Below are 23,433 nucleotides of genomic sequence, written 5' to 3'. Positions count from 1 at the left end.
CGTTAACTTCCAACACTAATTACAATGAATTACCCCAAATTTTCGGTTGACTCCATCAACCTTTTTCACGGAATGAACCCGTCTACTCTTGGATTGTGACGTCAGAGACACGTGACCATAGTGGCGGGTCATACGTGCCTTCTCTGTTCAGGGTAGGTCTATGGGCTCTTATGTAGACCGTCTCTAGAGGAGTGAAGGAATTTATACTGGCAAAGTCCGGTCATTACATACTTTCTCTGGCCTCTTTAATACAAATTCAGATACAGAGGCGGATAGACCACTCTCTACAAGATCACCAAAGCAATGCTTTATTCCCCAGCTAATATTGTCAAGAAGGATATCAGCTCATAATATTCTGAAAAGGTATGGCAAAAAACGTACAAGCAAAGCATAACACGTTTCTATGTACAAATGTATCTTCACCTCAGGAATTGCACCAATTACATCAGCAAAGTTTGTACCAGAGGCAATAAAGAGATGGCGGGATGATTATCGGTGTGGTCCCGACTTTCCTGCACCAGGGGCGGACCCAGGCGAATGTGACCCCCATTCCTGCTTCCCGTGCTGCTCAGCGGCAGGTCACTGTGGTAACATCGGTGTAGAACATTGTGACTGCCCCGGGTGTGTGGACTATAGATTTTTTAGACGTAGGTATACATATCTATGAATTATGTAGACAGTACACATAGTAGCACAATTGCTATACGTCCAAAGTTTTAGAAAACTTTATATGCGGCACATGTCACAAGGTACACATGACATCTGCCAACCTGACAGTATAATACATTCGCGCTTAAGTGTCCTATAAATATTCTACTTTAAGCCTGTCCATGACAATTTTGTAAGGTTTCGGAACTACAAACAAGAAAGATAGCATCCAATATTGCAAAGGCATACGAGCCATCTTGTATTTAATGTTGCATACGATTCCTTTCTAAAAGTATACTAGTTTTCTAGTGGTTGACCATAGCGTCTGCTCCATCGTTCAGTTAAATGTATAACATGACATGCATCTAACGTACTCGTCAGAGAACGGCAGCAGGTGGCGTGCTGACCTCCGCTGTGGTCCAGACTTCCCAGCCCCAGGTGCCGCCTCAGGAGAATGTGACCCCGTGTCCTTCACTCCCTGCTGCTCGCTTTCCGGCTTCTGTGGAAGCACAGAGAAACACTGCAAGTGTGAAGGGTGTGTGGACTTCAGAACTGGCAGTGGAGTGTCCACCAACAGAACAGGTGCTCGGAAACTGACTTCAAGTTATTAGACAATTCGAGAGTATTATTACCCTCACGAAGAACCTCATAATAGACACATATTTTAGATTCAGTGTGTCTGATAACTGGATAATTCGTCGATTGAATCTGTTGATATTAAACATGTGTTGATGTTAGTGATAGTAAGGTTAAGTTTGATTTTTCCATAATTTTGGCACGATGAGTTTCTTTTTAAATATGACGTCGTTGCGAAATATGTTATTTATACACTTAAAGATGTGTCTTATTTTGCAATAGTCCATCCACAAGAGTGCCTAACAGACAGCGAAGGTACGTCCTACCGAGGTACAATACAACACACCAAATCAGGACTCACGTGCCAGCGCTGGGACACTTCTTTTCCACACGAGCACGAGTATCTGGAAAAGTATCCTAACAGTGGATTGGATGAGAACTACTGTAGAAACCCAGACGGTCAGCCAGATGCTGAGAGACCGTGGTGCTACACCATAGATCCAGACGTGAGGTGGGAGTACTGTGACATTCAGGAATGCAGTAAGTATCATATATTTACCTGGCTTTTCTGTTGTTTGTATTTTTTTCTCCACATTTTGCTTGTGCGCCTCATTTAAAACAATAAATTATTTTCCAATAATTCTCGTAGAGTGGAACTCGTTGGCACAAATCACAGCTGGGGCATCATCACTAGAAAAAACAACTACTACGGCGTGCCAGCGAAGCTGGTGTGTGACACCAGGGCGGTTATACAGGCTTTACAGGATTATGATTTTTTATATTACTCCCGTATTTACTGCAGGGGTAAATGTTGCACTCAACAAAATGGCCTCACAGAGCAGTTTGCTGAGATCAGAATATCCTGCGGAACGAGCTGTGGACGGAAACACAGGAACCATTCTGTACCCTCTAAAGGAATGCACACACACGGACCTGGAGTACGAGCCGTGGTGGAAGGTTGACCTTGGAGACACTTACGTCATCAGTCACGTGACAGTCATTAACCGCGGAGATTGTTGTGGTGAGCTGACTGGAAGCATTTCTTAATCGAGAGACTATCATCTATATTATCATTAATTGGCTCTGAGAAGTAGGAGTTGTTTGAATTTACATATAGAAGAATAGATCCTAAACCGGAATCCTAGAAAGCTGGGCTTGGTCGGTTGGTCATCGACCAGGTCTACTACTGTTCGGCTGTGCCAGCCGAATGTTTCAAAATGTTTACAACACTCAGATGGGGACATGGTCAGCTGGTAGCCGGCTGGTGTTCGGTAGTAGATAGGGGCGTGGACGGCAGTCAATTCGAACAGAAAGTTAAACACGGTTTCAATCTGGTCAGACTTGGTCAGCTGGTGTTAGGGGAAGGTTATGATGTGTAACAGGGGATTAAGGGTAGCAACAACTACGGGTATCTACAGAACTAAGTATTATGCTGAAATAGACACATATGAGAGCCAACTAGTTAACCACAGATATGTTTATAGTGTTTCAGTTAAGTGTAATAAATGAGACCATTATTGCGTGTATAATTATATATTCACCGTACATGTAGATTGTTGTTAGTTATGATCCTGTGTAACGGAAGCGATTCTAACCCTGGCGACCTTTTATGAACAACCCAGTATCAGTTGCGTTAACTAAAACAAGTGTAGCGTCTTGATGTACTTATGAACTGTTACCTAGCAAAATTTAATTTGCTTGAAATTATATCTCTCTACCAATAGCAAGTGTAAAAACCTACAATGTGAATATCTGTTATCATATTCAAGTTACGCAATACTAAATTAGCGACCCTAAGTTTAGGTTATCAAAATGTAATTATGTTGAGTCTAAATTTGTAACACATTTTGCAGGAGAACGACTGCGAAACTTCATGGTACGAGTCGGTCCTTATGAGGACTTCCGTGAAAATACACCATGTGGTGACATTTACTCGGAAACTCCATCGGAAGGAGAGACTATCGACGTGCGGTGTGAGGAGCCCATCTCAGGGAGGTGGGTGTCTGTCCAGCTGATCGGCCGGGAGGACTACCTGTCTCTGTGTGAGGTACAGGTGTTTTCAGGGACAGGTAAGATGATATAATTTTTTACCTTCGCCAAGAAGGTAATGTTTTTTGTCTGTTTGTGAACAGCATAACTCAAGGAGCTTTATTTGCATTGTCATGAAACTTGGTAGGTGGGTAGGTCTTGATGAGACATAGAAATCATTAGATTAGCGGCTTTTGTTGGTACTGCAGTGGAACTTCCGGTTTTGATATCTCGTGATCTGGACATGCTAGGGTCACTAATTTGGGATGTAGATAACTCTTTGACTAGGAAAGAAGTGACATGAGTTTGGGCCCCCTAGCGGCTTGTTCTGGAACTGCAGGAGCGTTAGTTGAACCATCTTCGAAGGAGGATAACTCAAGAACTGGTTGACGGATTGTGTAGGTAGCTAGAGTGATGCTTGACATAATCAAATGATGTATGCAAAACAGGAGCTTTTTTTTTCATAATTGATTAGGAAATTCTAAAAATCTGCTTCGTTCGATTATTGGACTATGAAACACATGTGACATGTAATTGAGAACAAGAAAAGGGTTAGGATATAGATTATGTAAATAAAGACTTAATTTGCATAAATAACGGAAACTGTTATAATTTCATAGTTGTAACTCCTGGGAATTTCATACTTCATACGCATTTGGAAGTTAAGTGAAGGCGAACATCAATAAACATAATTTATTCAAATCATGACCTCGTTTGTATAATTTATAAGGAAGTGATAGAATAGCCTTTTTTTCAAGATAAGGCTGTCATTGGGTGGAGTATATGAACAACTGATGTAATCATGCAAATGAGGCTTTATTTGCGAAGTCAATTATTAAGATTGAGTAATTCGTCAACCAGAAGGGTTAACATCATTTGGCGAAGGTAGGAGGTCATGGAACTCTTATTTAATGCGTAATGTTGCAAAATACCTGCAATTGCCACGAATGCAAACATTGGTGAAGCTTACCCAAAGGGTCACCAGGACTGGATTGCCTTAGTGTTGAAACACATAAAATTTACCAAAACCAGACTTTGTAGAAATTGTTTTACGATAAAATAATCTTTAGTTAATATTTGTAACTACGGTCTTGATTTCGAGTAGGCCATAGATGTTTGGGCAATAGGTACCTGACGCAGATTTCAGCGAAATAGCTGCTTTGGAACTACTTTAAGATGGAAATAGATAACACAGATGTTTTGATGTAATTGTGTTTTCATAATACTTAGTTTGTATGTCGCGATAGAGAATACTAAGGTGAAGTTTTAAAATATAGGAAATTTCGTCAGTCTGTCTGTCTGAAATTGTCTGTATTTCTAAAGATAACAAAACGCGGCCATATCTGCTGTGCACGACAAGACGAGGTATCAGCAAGCTGTTCTTAGACAGCTCGGCTCCTCCAGAAGTCATCCAAACACCCGACATGAGATCTGTTATAGGCGTGGCCTTCCACTGGCAAAAGCAGATGTTATTCTGTACTGATGTGCAAAGTAACGCCATCTCCAGAACGTATCTGAACGACACAAGGCAAAGGTAGGTTATCATTCATTTATATTTGTAAACACACTTCATCAACTCTTTGTTTGAAACCTGCTATTGTCTTATCACCTCTCTTTATTTGGATCTTTCTACTCCGTCTTTACTATATGTTGTTACAGTAGTATTTCTACGACAACTTTTCGATAAAGTTTTTGATACAATAATTGTATCAAAAATGTATGTTTAAAACCCTTAAGCTTGTCCTGTGGAGCCCATGTATATATAATTTCATTTAGAACCTTCATTTAGAACCTTGCCGCCTTACCACATAATAGTATACTATAGTTAAATGAAAATGAATAGCAACAGCATGAAAGTTCATCTGAGTTGGTAAATTACATTATGAAAAACTTTTCTCCAACTCAAAATTTGACTCACCAGAAATTTTCGACTGAATCACTCAGTCTTCCTCAGCTATCTGACCCAAATGCTGTGGACATGTGATTTTTCCCACGTGTGACGTCAGCAAAGGGTCACAGGTTGTCTGAAGTCGATATCGCCCCCCGTCCCGGTTGAGCGATGGTTGAAGTGCCCTGAGAGAAACAAGAAGAAGATGGTGCACTGCCCTTTCTAGACACTCATAGCAACTATCAACCAGGATAGGTCCCAGCGGGTTAGCATATACCGTAAGGCGACACACACGGACCAATATCTAAATTTTTTCTCAAACCACCCTTTGGACCACAAGTTGGGTGTGATCAAGACCCTTTTACATAGAGCTAATACCATCATCAGTGATCCTTCGGATAGAATTACCGAGATCGATCACGTTACAGAAGCCCTAAAGAGTGTGGCTACCCTCAGTGGCTCATTAGGAAAGCCTCCGAGCCCAGACAGCCCCGGTCTAAACCCCAAGATAGTCAGGGAACGGGAGGGAAAAACAGAAAAACACTTGTAGTCCTCCCATACGTAAAGGGTGTTTCTGAGCCCCTACGTAGAATCTTTGCTGCACACGGAGTGAGTACCTGTTTCAGACCTCATCGTACGTTAAGACAACTCCTTGTGGCACCTAAGGACAAAACTCCCAAGGAAGACAAATGTGGGGTTATCTACCACATAAGTTGCCAGGGAAACACTAACAGAGGCCCCTGTCGGGAAACGTATATCGGGGAAACTGAGCGCTCACTAAAAACCAGGTTTCTAGAACATAGACGACCCAGTTCTGTTGCATCTGAGGTGTCACAGCACATCCACATAGAGTCACCGGGACACACAGTGGATCTGGAGGGGGGCAGAATCTTGGATACCGAACAGGATTACTTGAAGAGAGGCATAAAAGAGGATATACACTTTAGGGCACTTCAACCATCGCTCAACCGGGACGGGGGGGGCGATATCGACTTCAGACAACCTTTGACCCTTTGCTGACGTCACACGTGGGAAAAATCTTGTGTCCACAGCATTTGGGTCAGATAGCTGAGGAAGACTGAGTGATTCAGTCGAAAATTTCTGGTGAGTCAAATTTTGAGTTGGAGAAAAGTTTAAGTTTTTCATAATGAATATTTAGCAAGACGACGCACTGGAATACGATTTCAAAGTTCCTACGTTTACATGTCTTACTTTATTTTCTATATGCACTCCTCTAATAGTGAGCTTATTGTGGATCAAAATCTCGTCACTCCGGAGTCCTTGGCTGTGGACTGGATAGGAGACAATCTGTTTTGGACTGATACGGGGAGACGTGTGATTGAGATGTCTAAACTTGATGGATCCCATCGACGAACTTTTCTCAGTGTAGACCTGGATAAGCCCAGAGGACTAGCAGTCGATCCTATCAATGGGTGAGTATTTTGCGTGAACACACAGTTGAACCACTCCACGGATCTAAGACGCGTTTTAAAAAAACCAATTTATAGCAAGGTTCCAACTGAGAAGGGCTGTGCCTCTACTGAGGCTATGGGAAGCGGCTGGGAAAAGTATATAAATTGGCCAAATAGATATCTCTAATATGCCAAGGACGTTCTTCAGCTATAAAGAGAACAGTTTGCCGCTGGGAGTGCAGGTTGACCAGAACCTCACTTTTGACGATCACATAGACCTTGTAGTGAAGAAGTTCAATAGGAGCATGGCCCAAGTAAGCAGGGTGAGAAAGTCACTTCTGCCAAAGAACAGGATAGAACTCATTCAAGCCCTGGTACTGACACATCTGGACTACTGTAGCTCAGTGTGGGCCAGCACATCTGCGAAGAACATAAAGCGACTGCAAGTGATACAGAACAGAGCAGCCAGGCTTGCCCTGGGATGCGACAGATACACAAGCAAGGACAGGTTGCTAGAGAAGCTGGGATGGCTACCAGTGAAGGACAGAGTTCACCAGAAAGGACTGTGAACTTTCAGTAGGATAATAAAAGAAAAACAACCCACATCATTGTATAAGAATATCACAATGCAGTCACATGGGTACCATACTAGAACATCAGACTCACAGACCATCCGCCTTCCTGAACCTCGCACAAATGCACAGAAAAGAAGATTTTTGTGTAGAATGTCCAGTGCCTGGAATGAAATGAAGTGGTGAAGATGTACATGTATATAGCCTTATTTTAATCTGTGTTAATATGTTGTAATTGCCAATGTATTTATGTTTTGTAAATGTGTCATGTGTGTCTTGAAGGACCACAGGAAGAATAGCTACATTTGTTGTAAGCTAAGTGTGGATCCCAATAAAGTCAAAGTCATGCCGCCCCGGACCAACTATCTAGTTGGCGAAGCCTTGTAGAGGGTAAGGGGCTGTGGTGTAATTTCCATGTTGGCAAGGAGCAAAGGATCAGATCTGCCCTGTGTTGAGCCTGGAAACGGTCTGGAGGTTGAAACTGCTTAATAATGGTGAGAGATTATGCTAGCAATGGATATCATGAAAATGGCAGGATGACAAGAAACTACGTGTACATGAATAACCAAAAAGGTTTGGGAAGATACAAGGCATGGGTGTGACGAAAAAGTCAATGTAATACTTGAAAGGCCGACATTTGCTTTGGAGCAAATGCAGCGGATGACTTAACCACATTTTACGACATGGCAGGGAAAGGAAAAATTTAAGGGCTTTACATTGATAAAACTATTGTATGAAATGACATACAACTAAGAATACAACAGTTGGATAGCTCTCCCCTACATTTTTGGTTAGGATTTTATTTGCATAATGCAAGCTGTTGAGTTTCAAGATAAAGAAGCGTTTATGCCCCGCATTCCAATGCTTAAGCAGGAGAGTTTGACATGCCTACCAAAACAGTGTCAATATGGTATGGGTTAGTTTAGTGTTCATGCAGTTAACCCAATTAAATCCCAACAGCCAATCAGCAAGAAGAATAAAGGAAAGCTGCATTCCTGTTGGATCTTTCTGTGCATGCCATTCTGAAACGAAATGAAACAGTTTTAAAAGCATGTATCCAAAAAAATCCATGCGAACTTTCTGGTTATTTGGCTGAAAAATGACCGACTTGACATATTTCAAGAAATGGCAGGAGGAGAAGAAGAAGAAGGAAAAACATCAGAGAACACAATATATTTTACCAATCTACTTCGTGGTGTGGTGAAGCCATAAATAGATGTCAGACACTAGTCAATACACATCAAAAGGTTTATCGTCTCACTGTGGTAGACGTCTATTTGCAATCATTTTGGTTTTTAACCTCCTTGGTTAGATTTAACTCCTTTACTTAAGATAAATCTAGCTTAGATGTATCTTCACATATCTAGCTGCCATCTACCCAACAGGTAACGCTGTTGTTCAGGTTTACAGCTGCTATCTATAAAACTACATTTCAATCCCGTAACTTTAAATTCGAAGATTAAGAAAGAAATGTTTCCAAAGAAATACTTTTGTGGGAGGTCTGGATTTGAATGGATACATACTGCTGTCTGCGGTCTATGTATAATTAAATATAATTGCCCGTAATCGTCTTGAGTGGAGGTGTGAAAACAATCGATTCACAGTCATGAGGCTTGATGAAGGTTGACAGGCGAAGGAAGGAAATCTACCAGAATTTAGATTTTTAAACTTTAAAACCCGTGACCAAACCCTTCAAGTTGGGTTACAAAGTTGAAATCAGGTGCAATTTGTACATATGAATATGTATAGTCGGTATATATGAATCAGCTTTCAGTACAACTACTTTATCCCCGTATATCTAGTTTTTATCTATGTCAGCGCTCGCTCAGTATTAGCAACCGGACTGCCTAGACAGAATGCTGTCAGAGATTTGCGCTGAGGAAATAATTAACTGCATGTTTAAATCTCTACCTTTCCCTGATCATAGCAATCTCCTATGGAAGATTATTTCGAAGTTCAACAGTTGCTGGTAGAAAAGTTCACTCGTGATTGACGGAGTGGGAGACAGGGATCTCCAGAGTGTTCTTGTGCTAGGATTTTGACTGGCGTGTCACCCGCCGCACTTCTGTATGTTTAGGAATAGGGCCATTAAGAAGGGCTGGTGCCTCTCTGTGGTACATACGGTGGAGGAGAGTCAATGCGCCAACTTCCCTGCGATGGTCCAAAGGTTGGATACCTGCCTTGGTCAGACCAGTTTCATGATTTTCAAGGCTCTCCTTTGAATTGAGTCAAGCCTTGCTAGCTCGGTTTCGCAAGCAGACATCCATACAGTTGGGGCATACTCCATGCGTGATCTCACCATGATTTTGTATATGGTTGCTCTTTGAGTTGGTTTCAGGTTAGGAGACACCTTTCTGAGTAGGCCTAGACACGTACCCGCATCTGCAGTACGTGTATAGTTCCAGTTTATACGGTTCTTGTGTATAGTGATACCCAGTAGCTCTACCTCGTCCACCTTCCTGAGTATGGAGTCCACGGAAGGGTGAGAGTCTGGGCATCATGTTTACGGCTGATGGTGACGCTTTCACATTTATCTGCTCCAAAGAAAACATTCCAGTTCTTTGGATTGTTTGTTTTCTTTTATGCTCAGAACTGAAGTGCCGTCTGCATATAGGGCTTATTCGCCACAGATTGTCACGTGACTCTCCCCCTGGCAACGACCATTGTCCGCCATTTTGGAGTGCAGCATGGTGCCTATCGCTATGGTACGCTATGCAAACTCTTGGCGATAGTTGCATAGTTTGGGCCAGAATCTACGTTTTGGACACTTTTCTTGTTAGTAGCATTGTCCTTGGGGTTGTTCTGGCTCCGTGTCCACGTCTCATGTTGTCAAGATTGGTTTTATCTTTTGATCGGAAATCGGTGAGTTTTACTCTGGCGTAGGGGGCTGTAGATGGAAACGTGGGTAGCCATAAACACGGTAAATCTGTCGGAGCTACTTGTCCCTTTACTCTGTGGTAAATGTCCATGTAAAACAGGGCGCTGGCAACGTGTAACACTCAAATTGTCCAGCCAGAGTCGCGGCCGCGTGCAGACTAAGAATAGCCTGATTTTAAACTTAAAAACTTTCAGCCATGTCGTCAATATAGATAAAAACAAAAGTGGGCCCAGAATAGAGCCTTGGTGGACTCCTGCATTTATGACCTGGACTCAACATCATCGACAGTAACTTTCAGTATTTTAGCGTCCATGTAGGTTGTGTAGTCGATCCCTGGAATGATTCGGAAAACCCTGTGTCCAGCCGAAGTCTTTAGGACTGTGTAATGCCTGGACTGCACACTCACAGGTGGGTCGGACTAAGGTAGTACGAGTATATGTGGTGACAAGGTCTTCTGTAGTAGCTCTAAATGATTTATGTCTTCTCAGGAAGAAGAGCCTATGGCTTCATTTCTTGACCATGTAGTCAACCTGGGCGTTCCATTTCACATTAGCTTGTATATGGAGACCCAGGAGTTTAGGTACTCGAAATTTACTGGGGGATAGTTGTCATATTTTTAGTGAGGGTAATTGTTAAATTGTGGTACAGCTTTTGAGAAGTACAGAAACATCACTTTACATTTACGGGGGTGAAGTTTCGTGTTTTTTTCTCCTGACTATCTATTGGCTGAGGTTATCAAGATCCTGTTGTATGCAAGGAGAGTCCCTAACTAATAGTCAGGTCTGTGGAAGGCCACATGTTGTGCCTTTCCAATCTAGGAACCTGTTCTTTTGAGGTGGAATAGATTTAGTATCGATGGAACGCGTGTGGAACAAAAGAAAGAAAACAAAAAAACATGTGCATCTAGAAAACTATCTCTAAACAATTCTATTGCTGAATTCAATTTGCAAAATTAGTTTCCTAAAATATAGTCCTAATGGGAACAATCGTCTTGTTATGTGTTCTTTGGTACCTGTTTACCAACTGGCCACCTTCGCGTCCTTATTCCCCACTACATGCCAAAAATATTCACGCTAAAATAAACAAGCAAAGGAACGTACTTACAATGCTCTATGCATACTGATAAGATGAAACAAACATCACTTCTACAAAACGAATGAATAATCTATTACAAAATAACATCCTGTCGCCAGTAAATCATTTAAACAAGCTGTGGAATTTTTCTATAGGTACCTGTTTCTTGGTGACTGGGGAGATGATGCCAAAATAGAACGTATCACTCTGGATGGGAAGGTCAGGGAAGTTCTGGTGAGCTCCGGTCTAAAGTATCCCAACGGCATCGCCTTAGGTAATCCATGTTGACTTGTAACAAATAATGATTCTTTTTACTTTGGATGTGTTGATATGTATTTTATTGTCAACATTTGATATCGACGTATCACCCTTTCGATAATTTCTATATCTTTCAAGTTTTAAAGAACAGCAACATAGAGAAATTATTTTATGTAAAATAGTACATTTTCTCACCCGAAGGAGTTGTGATGTGTGAAAAACGGTGCCTGGATTTTTATGCCTACGATCATTCAAGCCTTTGGATGCATAAAAGATATGTTTTATTTAAACGCAAAACTTAAGAACATGTAGTCTTAAAACCCTTACATACCTGTGAAAAGTATTGTGTAGAATAGAATGAGTGTGAACGACCTTATTAAAGTATACCTACTCTCATCCGCCACGTACTGGAATATGGTCGTGTGTTACTCGTTGTCAGAGTCAGAAGGTTTTGCTTGGTACAGAATTTATTATATTGTATACGAGGGATGTATTTATCGCCTGCCGTGTGCCTTGTAATTTGTAATTATGTAGGCAAACTCTTTGCAATTCAGAGAGTCTTATGCCTGCTGTAAGGTTTGGTTTTTGGTGTCACGAAAAAGGAATGAAAAAACAACAACGGGTGTACATGGCTTAGTTTCAGTGTTTTTCTCTTTGCAGATATACGACAACGCCGTCTGTATTGGACAGACGCTGGACTGAAGAGAATCGAGTCTATAACCATACATGGAAAAGACCGGAAGCTGCTTGTAGAGGAGGAATTTGCACCTCATCCATTTGGAATCACAGTATCCGAAGACAGGATCTTTTGGACAGACTGGAGACTTAGTTAGTTCAAATTTGTATCAAATTAACAAAACTAAAAAGGCCAACGTAGTTCAGCCATAATTGTAGATTCCTATTGTTTTAAGGATTCGTCGTTATTACAGTGTTTATGTATATTTAAGGCTTAAAGTTTGTATTTGTTATATTTTGTCAGGTTATTATGAATTGATAAGACTGATTCTCTAATACACCTACTACTTTATAACGTTTAATATCTTATCTAGAGCTAAATATAAATAGATGACTGTTACAATGGAACAATACATTTCACTTGCAGATTCCGTCATCAGTGCAGAGAAGGACACCGGCAGAAACCCAACTGTAGTCTATGAGTCGGTGGGGAACATGTATAACATTAAGTTGGTGGACAAACACAGGCAGCCAGGTAAAATGGGTTATGCATGGCTTTGAGTGAGAATATCTCCCTCTCTATCCCCTCCCCCTCTCTCTCTCTCTCTACCTACCTACCTACCTACCTACCTATGTATCTTCCTTGATTGCGAATTACGACAGACGTAATCTCGGGGTGGTGATTATTAATTATTATTAGACAAGAGTTACAATCAGATGAAGTTTACTGAGTAACCATTATATCTGCCTTTAACAGGAACAAGTCCTTGTGGTATAAACAATGGTGGGTGTAGTCATTTCTGTCTCAACACGCCGGCTGGTCACACTTGTGCGTGCCCTGATAATCTTCAGCTAGACGGAAGTACCTGTAGAAGAGGTATTGCTAGTATATGACGTTTCCTCATTTGTGTACATATTTTGAAAAGTACAGCATTTTCATCCCCATATCCTGGATCTTCTACATAATGCCAATGCCTAAAAGGGAGTGCGTTGATGAAGGTTTGGAGTGATATGTGGAATCGTAATTGTTCTGACAAGATGCAAAAAGCTACCCGTACCTACTGCACGATTTTAAGGTTTTAATTATACAACCATTTCACATTTTGACCCTGTCAGCAAACTGCAACTATAAAGCACATTGGATCCTTTGAGGCCTCCAAATGTAACTAAAATGCCAAAACGTTTCAAGTGAATTGTGACAATATATCTCTTTTTTTCTGTTTGTAAGGCGAGATTCCTTTGGTTGATGGATACTCTTCTCGTCGTGGAGACTGCATTGGGAACGACATCTGGTCCATTTACCGAGACGCTACCTCACTGGAGGACTGTGCCCGACTGTGTACGAGTCACTCAGACTGTACCAGCTTCATGTTCTACAATAACCATAGGTGCTACCCAAAGACAAAGTCTTGTGCTGAAACTAACAAGACCAACCCAAGGAACGTGTTCTATGACAGGATTATCGGTACGATATTAAAACTTCTTTTAAAAAATTAAGATAAGAACATTAAAAACTCCAAGCTACAGTTACTTTAACTTTTAACAGATATTGTGAGGTATTAAACCTTTTTACTTCACATTGCTAATTGCAACCTTGCCTTTGTAGAAAAAGCCACAGGCAGAAAATGGCGGGAGGATTATCATTGCGGTTACGGATATTCGGCAGAAGGAGCTGATCCGGCAGAGTGTGATCCGCACTCATGTTTCCCATGCTGCTCTGCGGCTGGCTGGTGTGGAAACACACCTGACCACTGTGACTGTCCCGGATGTACAAACTACCAGGAATTCTATGGTAAGTGAGCATGAAAGTTCATCTGTGTTGGTACAAGTCATTATGAAATAAAGAATAAACGTTAACTTCCAACACTAATTACAATGAATTACCCCAAATTTTCGGTTGACTCCATCAACCTTTTTCACGGAATGAACCCGTCTACTCTTGGATTGTGACGTCAGAGACACGTGACCATAGTGGCGGGTCATACGTGCCTTCTCTGTTCAGGGTAGGTCTATGGGCTCTTATGTAGACCGTCTCTAGAGGAGTGAAGGAATTTATACTGGCAAAGTCCGGTCATTGCATACTTTTTCTGGCCTCTTTAATACAAAGTCAGATACAGAGGCGGATAGACCACTCTCTACAAGATCACCAAAGAAATGCTTTATTCCCCAGCTAATATTGTCAAGAAGGATATCAGCTCATAATATTCTGAAAAGGTATGGCAAAAAACGTACAAGCAAAGCATAACACGTTTCTATGTACAAATGTATCTTCACCTCAGGAATTGCACCATTTACATCAGCAAAGTTTGTACCAGAGGCAATTAAGAGATGGCGGGATGATTATCGGTGTGGTCCCGACTTTCCTGCACCAGGGGCGGACCCAGGCGAATGTGACCCCCATTCCTGCTTCCCGTGCTGCTCAGCGGCAGGTCACTGTGGTAACATCGGTGTAGAACATTGTGACTGCCCCGGGTGTGTGGACTATAGATTTTTTAGACGTAGGTATACATATCTATGAATTATGTAGACAGTACACATAGTAGCACAATTGCCATACGTCAAAGTTTTAGAAAACTATATATTCGGCACATGTCAAAAGATGCACATAACATTTGCCAACCTGACAGTATAATACATTCGCGCTTATGTGTCTTATAAATATTCTACTTTAAGCCTGTCCATGACAATTTTGTAAGGTTTCGGAACTACAAACAACAAGAAAGATTGCATCCAATATTGCAAATGCATACGAGCCATCTTGCATACGATTCCTTTCTAAAAAGTATACTAGTTTTCTAGTGGTTGACGATAGCGTCTACTCCATCGTTTAGTTGAATGTATAACATGACATGCATCTAATGTGCTCGTCAGAGAACGGCAGCAGGTGGCGTGCTGACCTCCGCTGTGGTCCAGACTTCCCAGCCCCAGGTGCCGCCTCAGGAGAATGTGACCCCGTGTCCTTCACTCCCTGCTGCTCGCTTTCCGGCTTCTGTGGAAGCACAGAGAAACACTGCAAGTGTGAAGGGTGTGTGGACTTCAGAACTGGCAGTGGAGTGTCCACCAACAGAACAGGTGCTCGGAAACTGACTTCAAGTTATTAGACAATTCGAGAGTATTATTACCCTCACGAAGAACCTCATAATAGACACATATTTTAGATTCAGTGTGTCTGATAACTCGATAATTCGTCGATTGAATTAGTTGATATTAAACATGTGTTGATGTTAGTGATAGTAAGGTTAAGTTTGATTTTTCCATAATTTTGGCACGATGAGTTTCTTTTTGAATATGACGTCGTTACGAAATATGTTATTTATACACTTAAAGATGTGTCTTATTTTGCAATAGTCCATCCACAAGAGTGCCTAACAGACAGCGAAGGTACGTCCTACCGAGGTACAATACAACACACCAAATCAGGACTCACGTGCCAGCGCTGGGACACTTCTTTTCCACACGAGCACGAGTATCTGGAAAAGTATCCTAACAGTGGATTGGATGAGAACTACTGTAGAAACCCAGACGGTCAGCCAGATGCTGAGAGACCGTGGTGCTACACCATAGATCCAGACGTGAGGTGGGAGTACTGTGACATTCAGGAATGCAGTAAGTATCATATATTTACCTGGCTTTTCTGTTGTTTGTATTTTTTTCTCCACAATACATTACGCTTGTGCGTCCCATTTAAAACAATAAAGTTGATTTAAATCTTTATCAAAATGGCTTTAAATTCACTTGTTCTATTTCTTTCAGTAGATGGGTGTGACAACATGTCATGTGACTGGCACAAGGGCCAAATGTGTGGAGGTAAATGTACCTAGAATCAAGAATAGCCCTATTTTCATTAATTTCACAGTTGTACAACTATTAAAGGCAAACAAGATATCCTGTAGTTGTGCTCATCACTTCCTGTTTATCAATATAATTACATTAAAAAGTGGTCATCGTAGGTTAACATTAGTATTTTCCCCGACTAATTTGTTTACTAGATAAATAGTTTATCATCAAGCACTAAAATTAGAATATAGCTAGGCTAAAGACATTGGTTCTTTGAGGATTTTGTCCTAAACCAGTCACTCTTAACAATACAATGATAATTGTTGACAAGCACGTGTACTGATATTTATAATGTGACAATCCATCTAAAAACCAATTTCTTAAAAAGATTACTGTGGTCGGTACAAGGTTATTGTATCAGGAATTATATCGTTTTCTGTCCTAGCTATTTCTTTGCATTGAAGTTCCTTCTGATGTTCTATTACATTAGATTAATCATATCTCACCACATGACGTTCCCGCCCTAGGGCATGGTGTATGTCAATGTGGGAGGTGTGAATGTGAAGGAGGCTGGACTGGTGCGGCTTGTGAATGTTCGGAAAGTGTTGACAGCTGCCGATCATCAAATGGGGTTAATATGGAGTTTTTTGTAAACTTCAGTTTGATTAGCAGTTTCGTATAGCAGTGAAAATTAGACACTCACCACTTGTTGAAGAGGGTGTTTGCTTGTTTCGCATAACCGTAAACCGCCTTTAGGCGTAACACATGAGCTGTGTAAGACCAAAGTCGTGTTAAGTGCCTTTCTCAAGGGCACAAGATCGGTGACGTGTACGATTCGAACCCGGGACCTCTTGGTCCTGAGCCGAGCAAGCTACCGCTACGCCACGTGACCCCACCGTTTGTGTATCAATCATTTAGGTCTGTTAGTCTATTAGTCTATTAGGTTGTATTATGCTTTAATTAAATAAAATGTTGTATAAGTTGTGCATTTGTACGACCGTTTGACGTAAATAAGTCTAGCAATTAATGTGACAGAAATCTACATGATGTAATACTATATTGCACGACAATTGTACATGACATAATGCATGGCAACATCTATATAGTTAAAAAAAGTATAGAATAAAACGTAACATCCTAATTCCTAAAACAAGAATGGCTAGTATTATAATAATAATGTACAATCGAGTAGGGCCAATCATTAGTTTAAATTTTTTCTTATAATATTGTGTAAGATTGTGCAAGATATATTAGCTATTGTGAAGTATCTAAAGTTATATGATACATGAATCAAACACTTCTTAACAATTTTTTCTCAGCTGATCTGTAACAACCACGGTGAGTGCAATTGTGGTATCTGCAGGTGTAATCCGTCCACCTTCTACTATGGACCGCAGTGTGATGACTGTGCGGTAGGTACTGTACTCGACGACTTCATAAAGGCCTATTATATTCCAACACGCTACTGGGAAGAAAGACTAATAATACTTGGCAAGTTTAGTGTAACAAATATCTTGTTCATGGAAATATTATTTTTAGTATTTTCAATAACTAATAATAATTAATAACTAGTAAAATTCTAAACTACACTATACTAAGCTAAACTTACAGTAAACTAAGAAGAATGCTCCATGATATGATTGCCGATATCCAGGATGATGTTCTAGATAACAATACAAAAGAATTATGTAATTACAATTCCGTAACATTTTCCTTTTACTGAACAAAGGCCGAATGATTTGACTTCCTACTGATTGATTGCGCTACAAAAAATAGTGTACGCTACAAAAAGTTACTAAGCTTGTATTCCCCTAATCACGGTGTATGATATGCAACAAATCTTCATCTGTCAGTGGAACGTAGAACCAAACTCAATTGTTCATGGGTAGGTCTGTAATTGATATCCGTTGTGCAAAATAACAGTAAAGTTAATAGAATGTGAAGCAATCTTGTGAAGCTTATCATGGCTATTATCACACCTAGACCTGCCCTGGAATTTGCGGAGAGCTCAGAGAATGTGGGGAATGCCTTATCAGCGGTATCAGGGATTGTAGGAAATTTTGCGGTGGGGTGACGATAGCCCAAACACAAGACATCAACACAGGTTTGGGTATATTTATTGTATTTGCTTGGTACTGTTATCCACCAGAAGTCACGATGGCATTGTTCTTTATTAAGAATGTCGGTCGCTTTCCTGGCATCCAGTACTTGAAGGAAATGGGTCAAAAGTGCCTAAAGTCGATACATGTCTCTGTCCCGGTTCAAGATGGGCTGATGGGACCAGCTCTTGACTAACATTTGATTAGTGGAGACAGGGAAAATAAATCTCAATGGTAGTCTATTTACCCATGAGACGACCCTTTGCGTGGTGTGGCTCTCCTGGCTTTTATTCTTCCCTTTTCTGGCATATTTTTAGGATCCGTACGCGCAGGATTTATATTTATGCAAACGCTCGATACAATTTATAAGACAAGTATCTTGTTCAAGTACAAAATGACTGCACTCAACAATGGCAAATCTCATGCACTAAGACTGACTTTTTTTTCTTTAGAGTCATCTAAGCTCTGCAAGTTCAAGTCCACTAGTGACACAGAATTCGAGTTTACCTACGGGTATGACACAAAGGGCGGTGCAGTCATTGCAAGCCACCGTAAGAGCATTTCAATTATTTATATCTGAGTTAAATGAAAATAGTTAACAACAAGAATTCCGAGATTTCATACCTCCATGAAATATGGGCTTGATATGTAAATGTAAATTTCCTCTTTAATCATGCAAATTACCTCCGCATTAACATGATATATGCATCGTGATGTATGTTAACTTTTGATTAACTTACAGATGTCCCAAGTATGACATTCCCATTATTCAACATTAAGAAATCATAGAATTTTTGCATAAATTATGCAAATTAGGTCATCATTTGCATAATTAGTATCTGTTGATGTTCTGCCTGCCACAGGTTATACATTACATGTATGAAAGTAGTATAATGTAAAACACTGTAATCATAGAATTTCCTCATTAATTATGCAAATAAAGTCCTCATTTGCATAATTTACATTTAATCATGTACACCTCTCTCTCTCAGCTACCTACACACCAAAAATTATGAAAATATGTTGTTCCTATCTGGACTTATTGGCTTTTAAACATTTCGCCAGAAAGTGCCCTGCAGTTCCAGAACAAGCTGCTAGGGGGACCAAACTCACATCACTTATTCCTGACAGGAAAAGCAATCTGTCACCAAAACATCAAGACCATAGCATGTTCAGGACAAAAGATACAAAAACCGGAAGTTCTGCTACAATACCAAGGTCATCCACCAGGAGGCCCATATTTGACCTTGACGTTTGTCTTCCTAAGACTTACCAACATACCAAATATCATCATAATCCATAAAGGCGTTCTGAAGTTATGCTGACCACAAAGTTGCGGAAACACAGACAGACACACAGACAGACAGACAGACAGACACACCAAAAACAATACCTCCATTTTTCATGGAGGTAAAAACTGTCATCACTTAGTGAATTGTAAGACCAACATCTTTGAAATATACATATATATGATAATGTTATGGAGAAAGAGAGAGAGGCTACTTACAAAACTATTAGAAAAACTACTATTGTTATATTTGGCGAGAATGGGATTGCCATGCTGTTTTGCTTTCTGTTATACCCAGAGCCCGAATCTTGTCCCACGAGGCAGTTAAGATGCACTTCCGGCGAGTGTATTTCAGTGGACCTGATCTGTGACCGGAAACCTGACTGTGATGACGGAAGCGACGAGGAAGGCTGTGGTGAGATTTATCAATATTCTATATCGATATAAATTAGCTAATAGAAACCCTCTATGTTTTTACTATGTACTGTGTCCGTGGCGTGTTCTAGAAGGGAGTTTTAAAAAACATTGTTGTAGGCCATAAGTAATTTGGTAAATTCTAACCATATTTAGTTGTGCACTTACTTGATTTTTCGGGTATATTCAATTGTGCACTTAGTTGATTTTTTGTGTATAACATAGATCATCCATGCCAGAATACAGATAGTTAAAAGAAGTACTATTTTCTGATTTAACAAAATATACCGCGGTGACTTTTTAATGTTATGTATCATTTATTCCATCAAGTAAACATTCCAGTTTTGAATTGCTGCTGCCTGGTAATCAATTTAGATTATTATGATATCACAGTAAAACAACAGGTAGTTGGTTTAGAACCTACTGATTGCTTATTTTGAAACGGTCATTTCCGAAGCAAAAATTCAAATGTACTTCTCTTAAATCGCTTTCGGTTCGCGTTTTGAAGTCATGAATGTGTTTGTGAAGCATATAATGGAAATGTATGGTTACTGTCTAGTTGCCTCCGGGGGAGGAGATATCCTTCCGCGGAAGGGCTATGTGAGAGATTTAGAATTTCACGTTCGCAGCACTCAGTTGGTGTAAGGCGTCCCACGGTTGACCACAGCAAAGATCTCATTTTATATTATAATGACCTACTTGAATATTGTAATGAGCCAAATGCAGTCTTGAAGCTTGTACATATGCAACAGTTTGAGTGATAACCCAGTGCCTCTGCCCCGCCTGCCGTTTTGCATTTGATTTGCGCGCTAATTCCATCCTGTGGAGTTAATTGGTACCCCTCTTTTGTTTGCAATTGGCTGATCAAGAGCAGAACGGATGTCAGGCTTGCATAAATACTAGTAACACAGACAAAACAAGTGTAAGCAATGATCAACAAGTTCTATTTGAAGCTCTTGCTGTAAGTTACAACACATTTATTCTGATCTGAATCTGGCCCCCAAATAGCCTGATTAAATCGCTTTTGCCGGCCGCCCAACATCCAGTGGCGGACTATGTAGGGAGCCCCCCGGAGCTTGGGTTACATAGGCTAGCCCCCAAACAACCTGAAGATATATGCAAGTTACCTCCAGCATGACCTACAAAGGGCCCCTTTAGGAAGGGCCACGAATATTAGAACCCATAAAAAATGGGGATAACTGACAAGGAGAATGGGCCACAGTGATTCCCTGTAACACTAACAGATAAACATGGCCTCCCGAGCTCACCCAACCATCATGATGGTATATATAACCTCCTTGGTTAAGAGTCGGGAGCAAGGTCGGCTATAGTGTTCGGCTGTGCCAGTTTAGTATCTAAAACATTAGGGTGTGGACAGTATGTTATTAGAAATTATTTGGAACATCTTGGAAAAGGTTTAGCCCCAACTATTTCCGGTAAAGCTAATCTCTGCAAATTCACCCAGTATTGACCCGTTCAGACTATATGCCAGACAGTTCCCAGCCTCAATACACATGCTAGGCCCTGTTATTAGACTCGGTTAAACAAAGGAGACATGATATACCAAGAGACCATGGAGTTTGGTTAGACCAAGGAGGTTAGACCCTGTGAAAAAACTTTCGGAAGGGAAATGCTGTCCTCTGGATTGAGAAGGTACATAACGGCCCTGGTAACAGTCTGGCACCCAGGCTATGAGCCGTATAAACCTTTCATTCAACTGTTGTCAATTTGTCATTTTCTTTCAAGACCTATATTGAAAAAAAGGAAAGCTGGGCCGAGCTGTAGTGAACAATTACTGCGCATAACAAAAGACAGCCAACCTTTTGTCTTGTGGCAAGGGCAAATTACAGATAATTACGTCTCATAGAGGTGCTAAATACACGACTAATTGGCCTACAGACGTGATTGACAGGTAGAATTTGCTATTAAAGAAGGTAAAGATTCATAATCTTAACTTTGAAGCGTTTTGAGGAACTATAGCCATGCCCAGGGAACGTCAGATTCAAAGTAGAATGATTGGTTATGTCCTGAACTACCCAAACCTGTTTAGATCCTTTTGCTTATCATGAACTGTCTTTTGATATAGGGCAAGGAAGTTAGGGTTACCCTAAAATTATGGCATTGAAATGGACAAAAACATATTTCATAAAAAGTAGGAATAATATTTCAAATATATCAAAACAGTTTCTAAATGGTGACAGATGTAAGAATGTACCCTCCAAAAAGCGTCTGTCTATGATGTTGGCTATAGTTCCTCGATTTACGTTTTCTGTTTAAGAATTATGCATCATTTCAGACATAGAAATATGCAAATATAAGGAATATAACAACATGAAAGTAATATTTCAACACTCAACAAGTTGTATTTTGCCTTTTCCCCAAGTTTGAACCATTTCTGACCATCTACGGCTGAGTTATGGCATTTTTCCGAAAGGACCTGAAAAATCAGTAAATTGACACTGTGGGACGCCTTACACCAACTGAGCAGTTTCTCGCGTTTGGGTGGACGGATTCTTTTGGGACTCGGTATATGTTTTTCTATTGGGCTGTAGATGATGCACGTTCTTTTGTTTTTATTGCACATGTGTTTTCGGGCGGGAAAATGGTTCCTTTTGGTGGCCCCAGAACACCCCTTTGAGCGTGAAAGTGGTCGCGACCGTCGATCTTTGGTGTGTTTGAAGTATTCTCGGTCGGGTCCACTTTCGCACAGAGGTGTCTGGTCTCGATACATTCTTTGTTTAAAAATATGCACCAAAACGCTTTTTTCCAGGGCTGCATAGCCAGATTCAGTGAAAATATGCACAACCTTTGCTGATAATATATTTCTTTGCGGATTTATGGTGTTTTTTTACTTGGATCGAACCCGGAAGTGTCAATACGGGGGCACGATGTCTGGTAAAAGTCACAAGTATGCAAATGAGTATTATGCAAACTTTTGCATATGTGCCTATATTACTACAATTTCTTGTAAACCCTTGCATATTTGACGTACTATAAGCAGCAAGCTTCTGTATGTGACATTTCGGACCCCAGTCACTAAGTTTTCGATCGAAGTATTTGTGGTTTTAACGTCAGATTTAACGGTTCCGGTTGTCATTCTGAGTTTCATTACGAGTTCCTTGCGGCAGATTAAATAGAATTTCATATGTTCATGGGTACATGTTATAAGCTGCAGATGAAAATGTTGACAACTTGGAACGCTAAATCTAAAACATAAAATTCAACACCATCAACTATTCATAACAAACAGCATATATGAATATACATTTGTGCACTTAGTTGCACGTGTCGTTCACAAAAGCCCCCTTTCAACGACCTCAGCTTTCTATAGCCGGTGAACCGTTGGTGGAAGTCCAAACAGTCAAACTACTGGGCATTCACCTACAATCCGACCTACACTGGGAGTCCCATGTTAACAATGTTGTCAGAAAAGGCAGTCAAAAACTCTATCTACTCAGTCAGCTCCGGAGCTTCAACCTTCCCTGCAACGATCTTCTCATATGCTACAAGACACTCATACGACCAGTTTGCGAATACGCCGCCCCCGCGTGGCACCCGGGCCTAACATCAGCTCAACGAGCAAGGATTGAGGCTATACAGAGAAGGGCATGTCGGATAATCTTAGGACCTTCATACACATCGTACGCAGAAGCATGCCGCAAACTTGACTTGCCCACATTTGAAGCCAGACGTCGTACTCTGTCTTACAACTTCGCCAGAAGGATGCTTGACTCTGAGACTTACAGAACTTGGCTCCCACCTTTGCGTGGCGACATAAGTACCAGAGACACTAGATCTAAGCACCTGCTGAACCCTATCAAAACTAGAACAAGTAGATATTACAAC

General features: G+C 40.7%; 1 protein-coding gene across 3 annotated transcripts in view; it reads left to right on the top strand.

The window, feature by feature from the left end:
* Positions 1–23,433, top strand: part of LOC109472881 — a 77,833-nt gene that overhangs the window by 43,140 nt on the left and 11,260 nt on the right. The window contains exons 7-28 of one of the 3 annotated variants that reach the window (XM_019772746.1): positions 429–647; positions 1,030–1,230; positions 1,507–1,764; positions 2,027–2,245; positions 3,078–3,293; positions 4,576–4,786; positions 6,382–6,573; positions 11,232–11,350; positions 11,995–12,162; positions 12,437–12,544; positions 12,767–12,886; positions 13,238–13,474; positions 13,616–13,801; positions 14,289–14,507; positions 14,881–15,081; positions 15,358–15,615; positions 15,763–15,816; positions 16,314–16,417; positions 17,106–17,198; positions 17,770–17,890; positions 18,338–18,436; positions 19,472–19,588. In XM_019772746.1, coding sequence (XP_019628305.1) covers positions 429–647; positions 1,030–1,230; positions 1,507–1,764; positions 2,027–2,245; positions 3,078–3,293; positions 4,576–4,786; positions 6,382–6,573; positions 11,232–11,350; positions 11,995–12,162; positions 12,437–12,544; positions 12,767–12,886; positions 13,238–13,474; positions 13,616–13,801; positions 14,289–14,507; positions 14,881–15,081; positions 15,358–15,615; positions 15,763–15,816; positions 16,314–16,417; positions 17,106–17,198; positions 17,770–17,890; positions 18,338–18,436; positions 19,472–19,588 — 3,720 coding nt within the window. Of the gene's footprint in view, positions 1–428; positions 648–1,029; positions 1,231–1,506; positions 1,765–2,026; positions 2,246–3,077; positions 3,294–4,575; positions 4,787–6,381; positions 6,574–11,231; positions 11,351–11,994; positions 12,163–12,436; positions 12,545–12,766; positions 12,887–13,237; positions 13,475–13,615; positions 13,802–14,288; positions 14,508–14,880; positions 15,082–15,357; positions 15,616–15,762; positions 15,817–16,313; positions 16,418–17,105; positions 17,199–17,769; positions 17,891–18,337; positions 18,437–19,471; positions 19,589–23,433 lie in introns of those variants that run through there. The other 2 variants (XR_002140394.1, XM_019772747.1) reach the window with 2 other exon arrangements.

Source organism: Branchiostoma belcheri, unplaced genomic scaffold (genome assembly GCF_001625305.1).
Source record: "Branchiostoma belcheri isolate BF01 breed outbred unplaced genomic scaffold, Haploidv18h27 scaffold289, whole genome shotgun sequence".
In the NCBI taxonomy this organism is placed as follows: Eukaryota; Metazoa; Chordata; class Leptocardii; order Amphioxiformes; family Branchiostomatidae; genus Branchiostoma; species Branchiostoma belcheri.
Note: the sequence above shows the minus strand (reverse complement) of the source record. Positions and strands in the feature narration are given on the sequence as shown.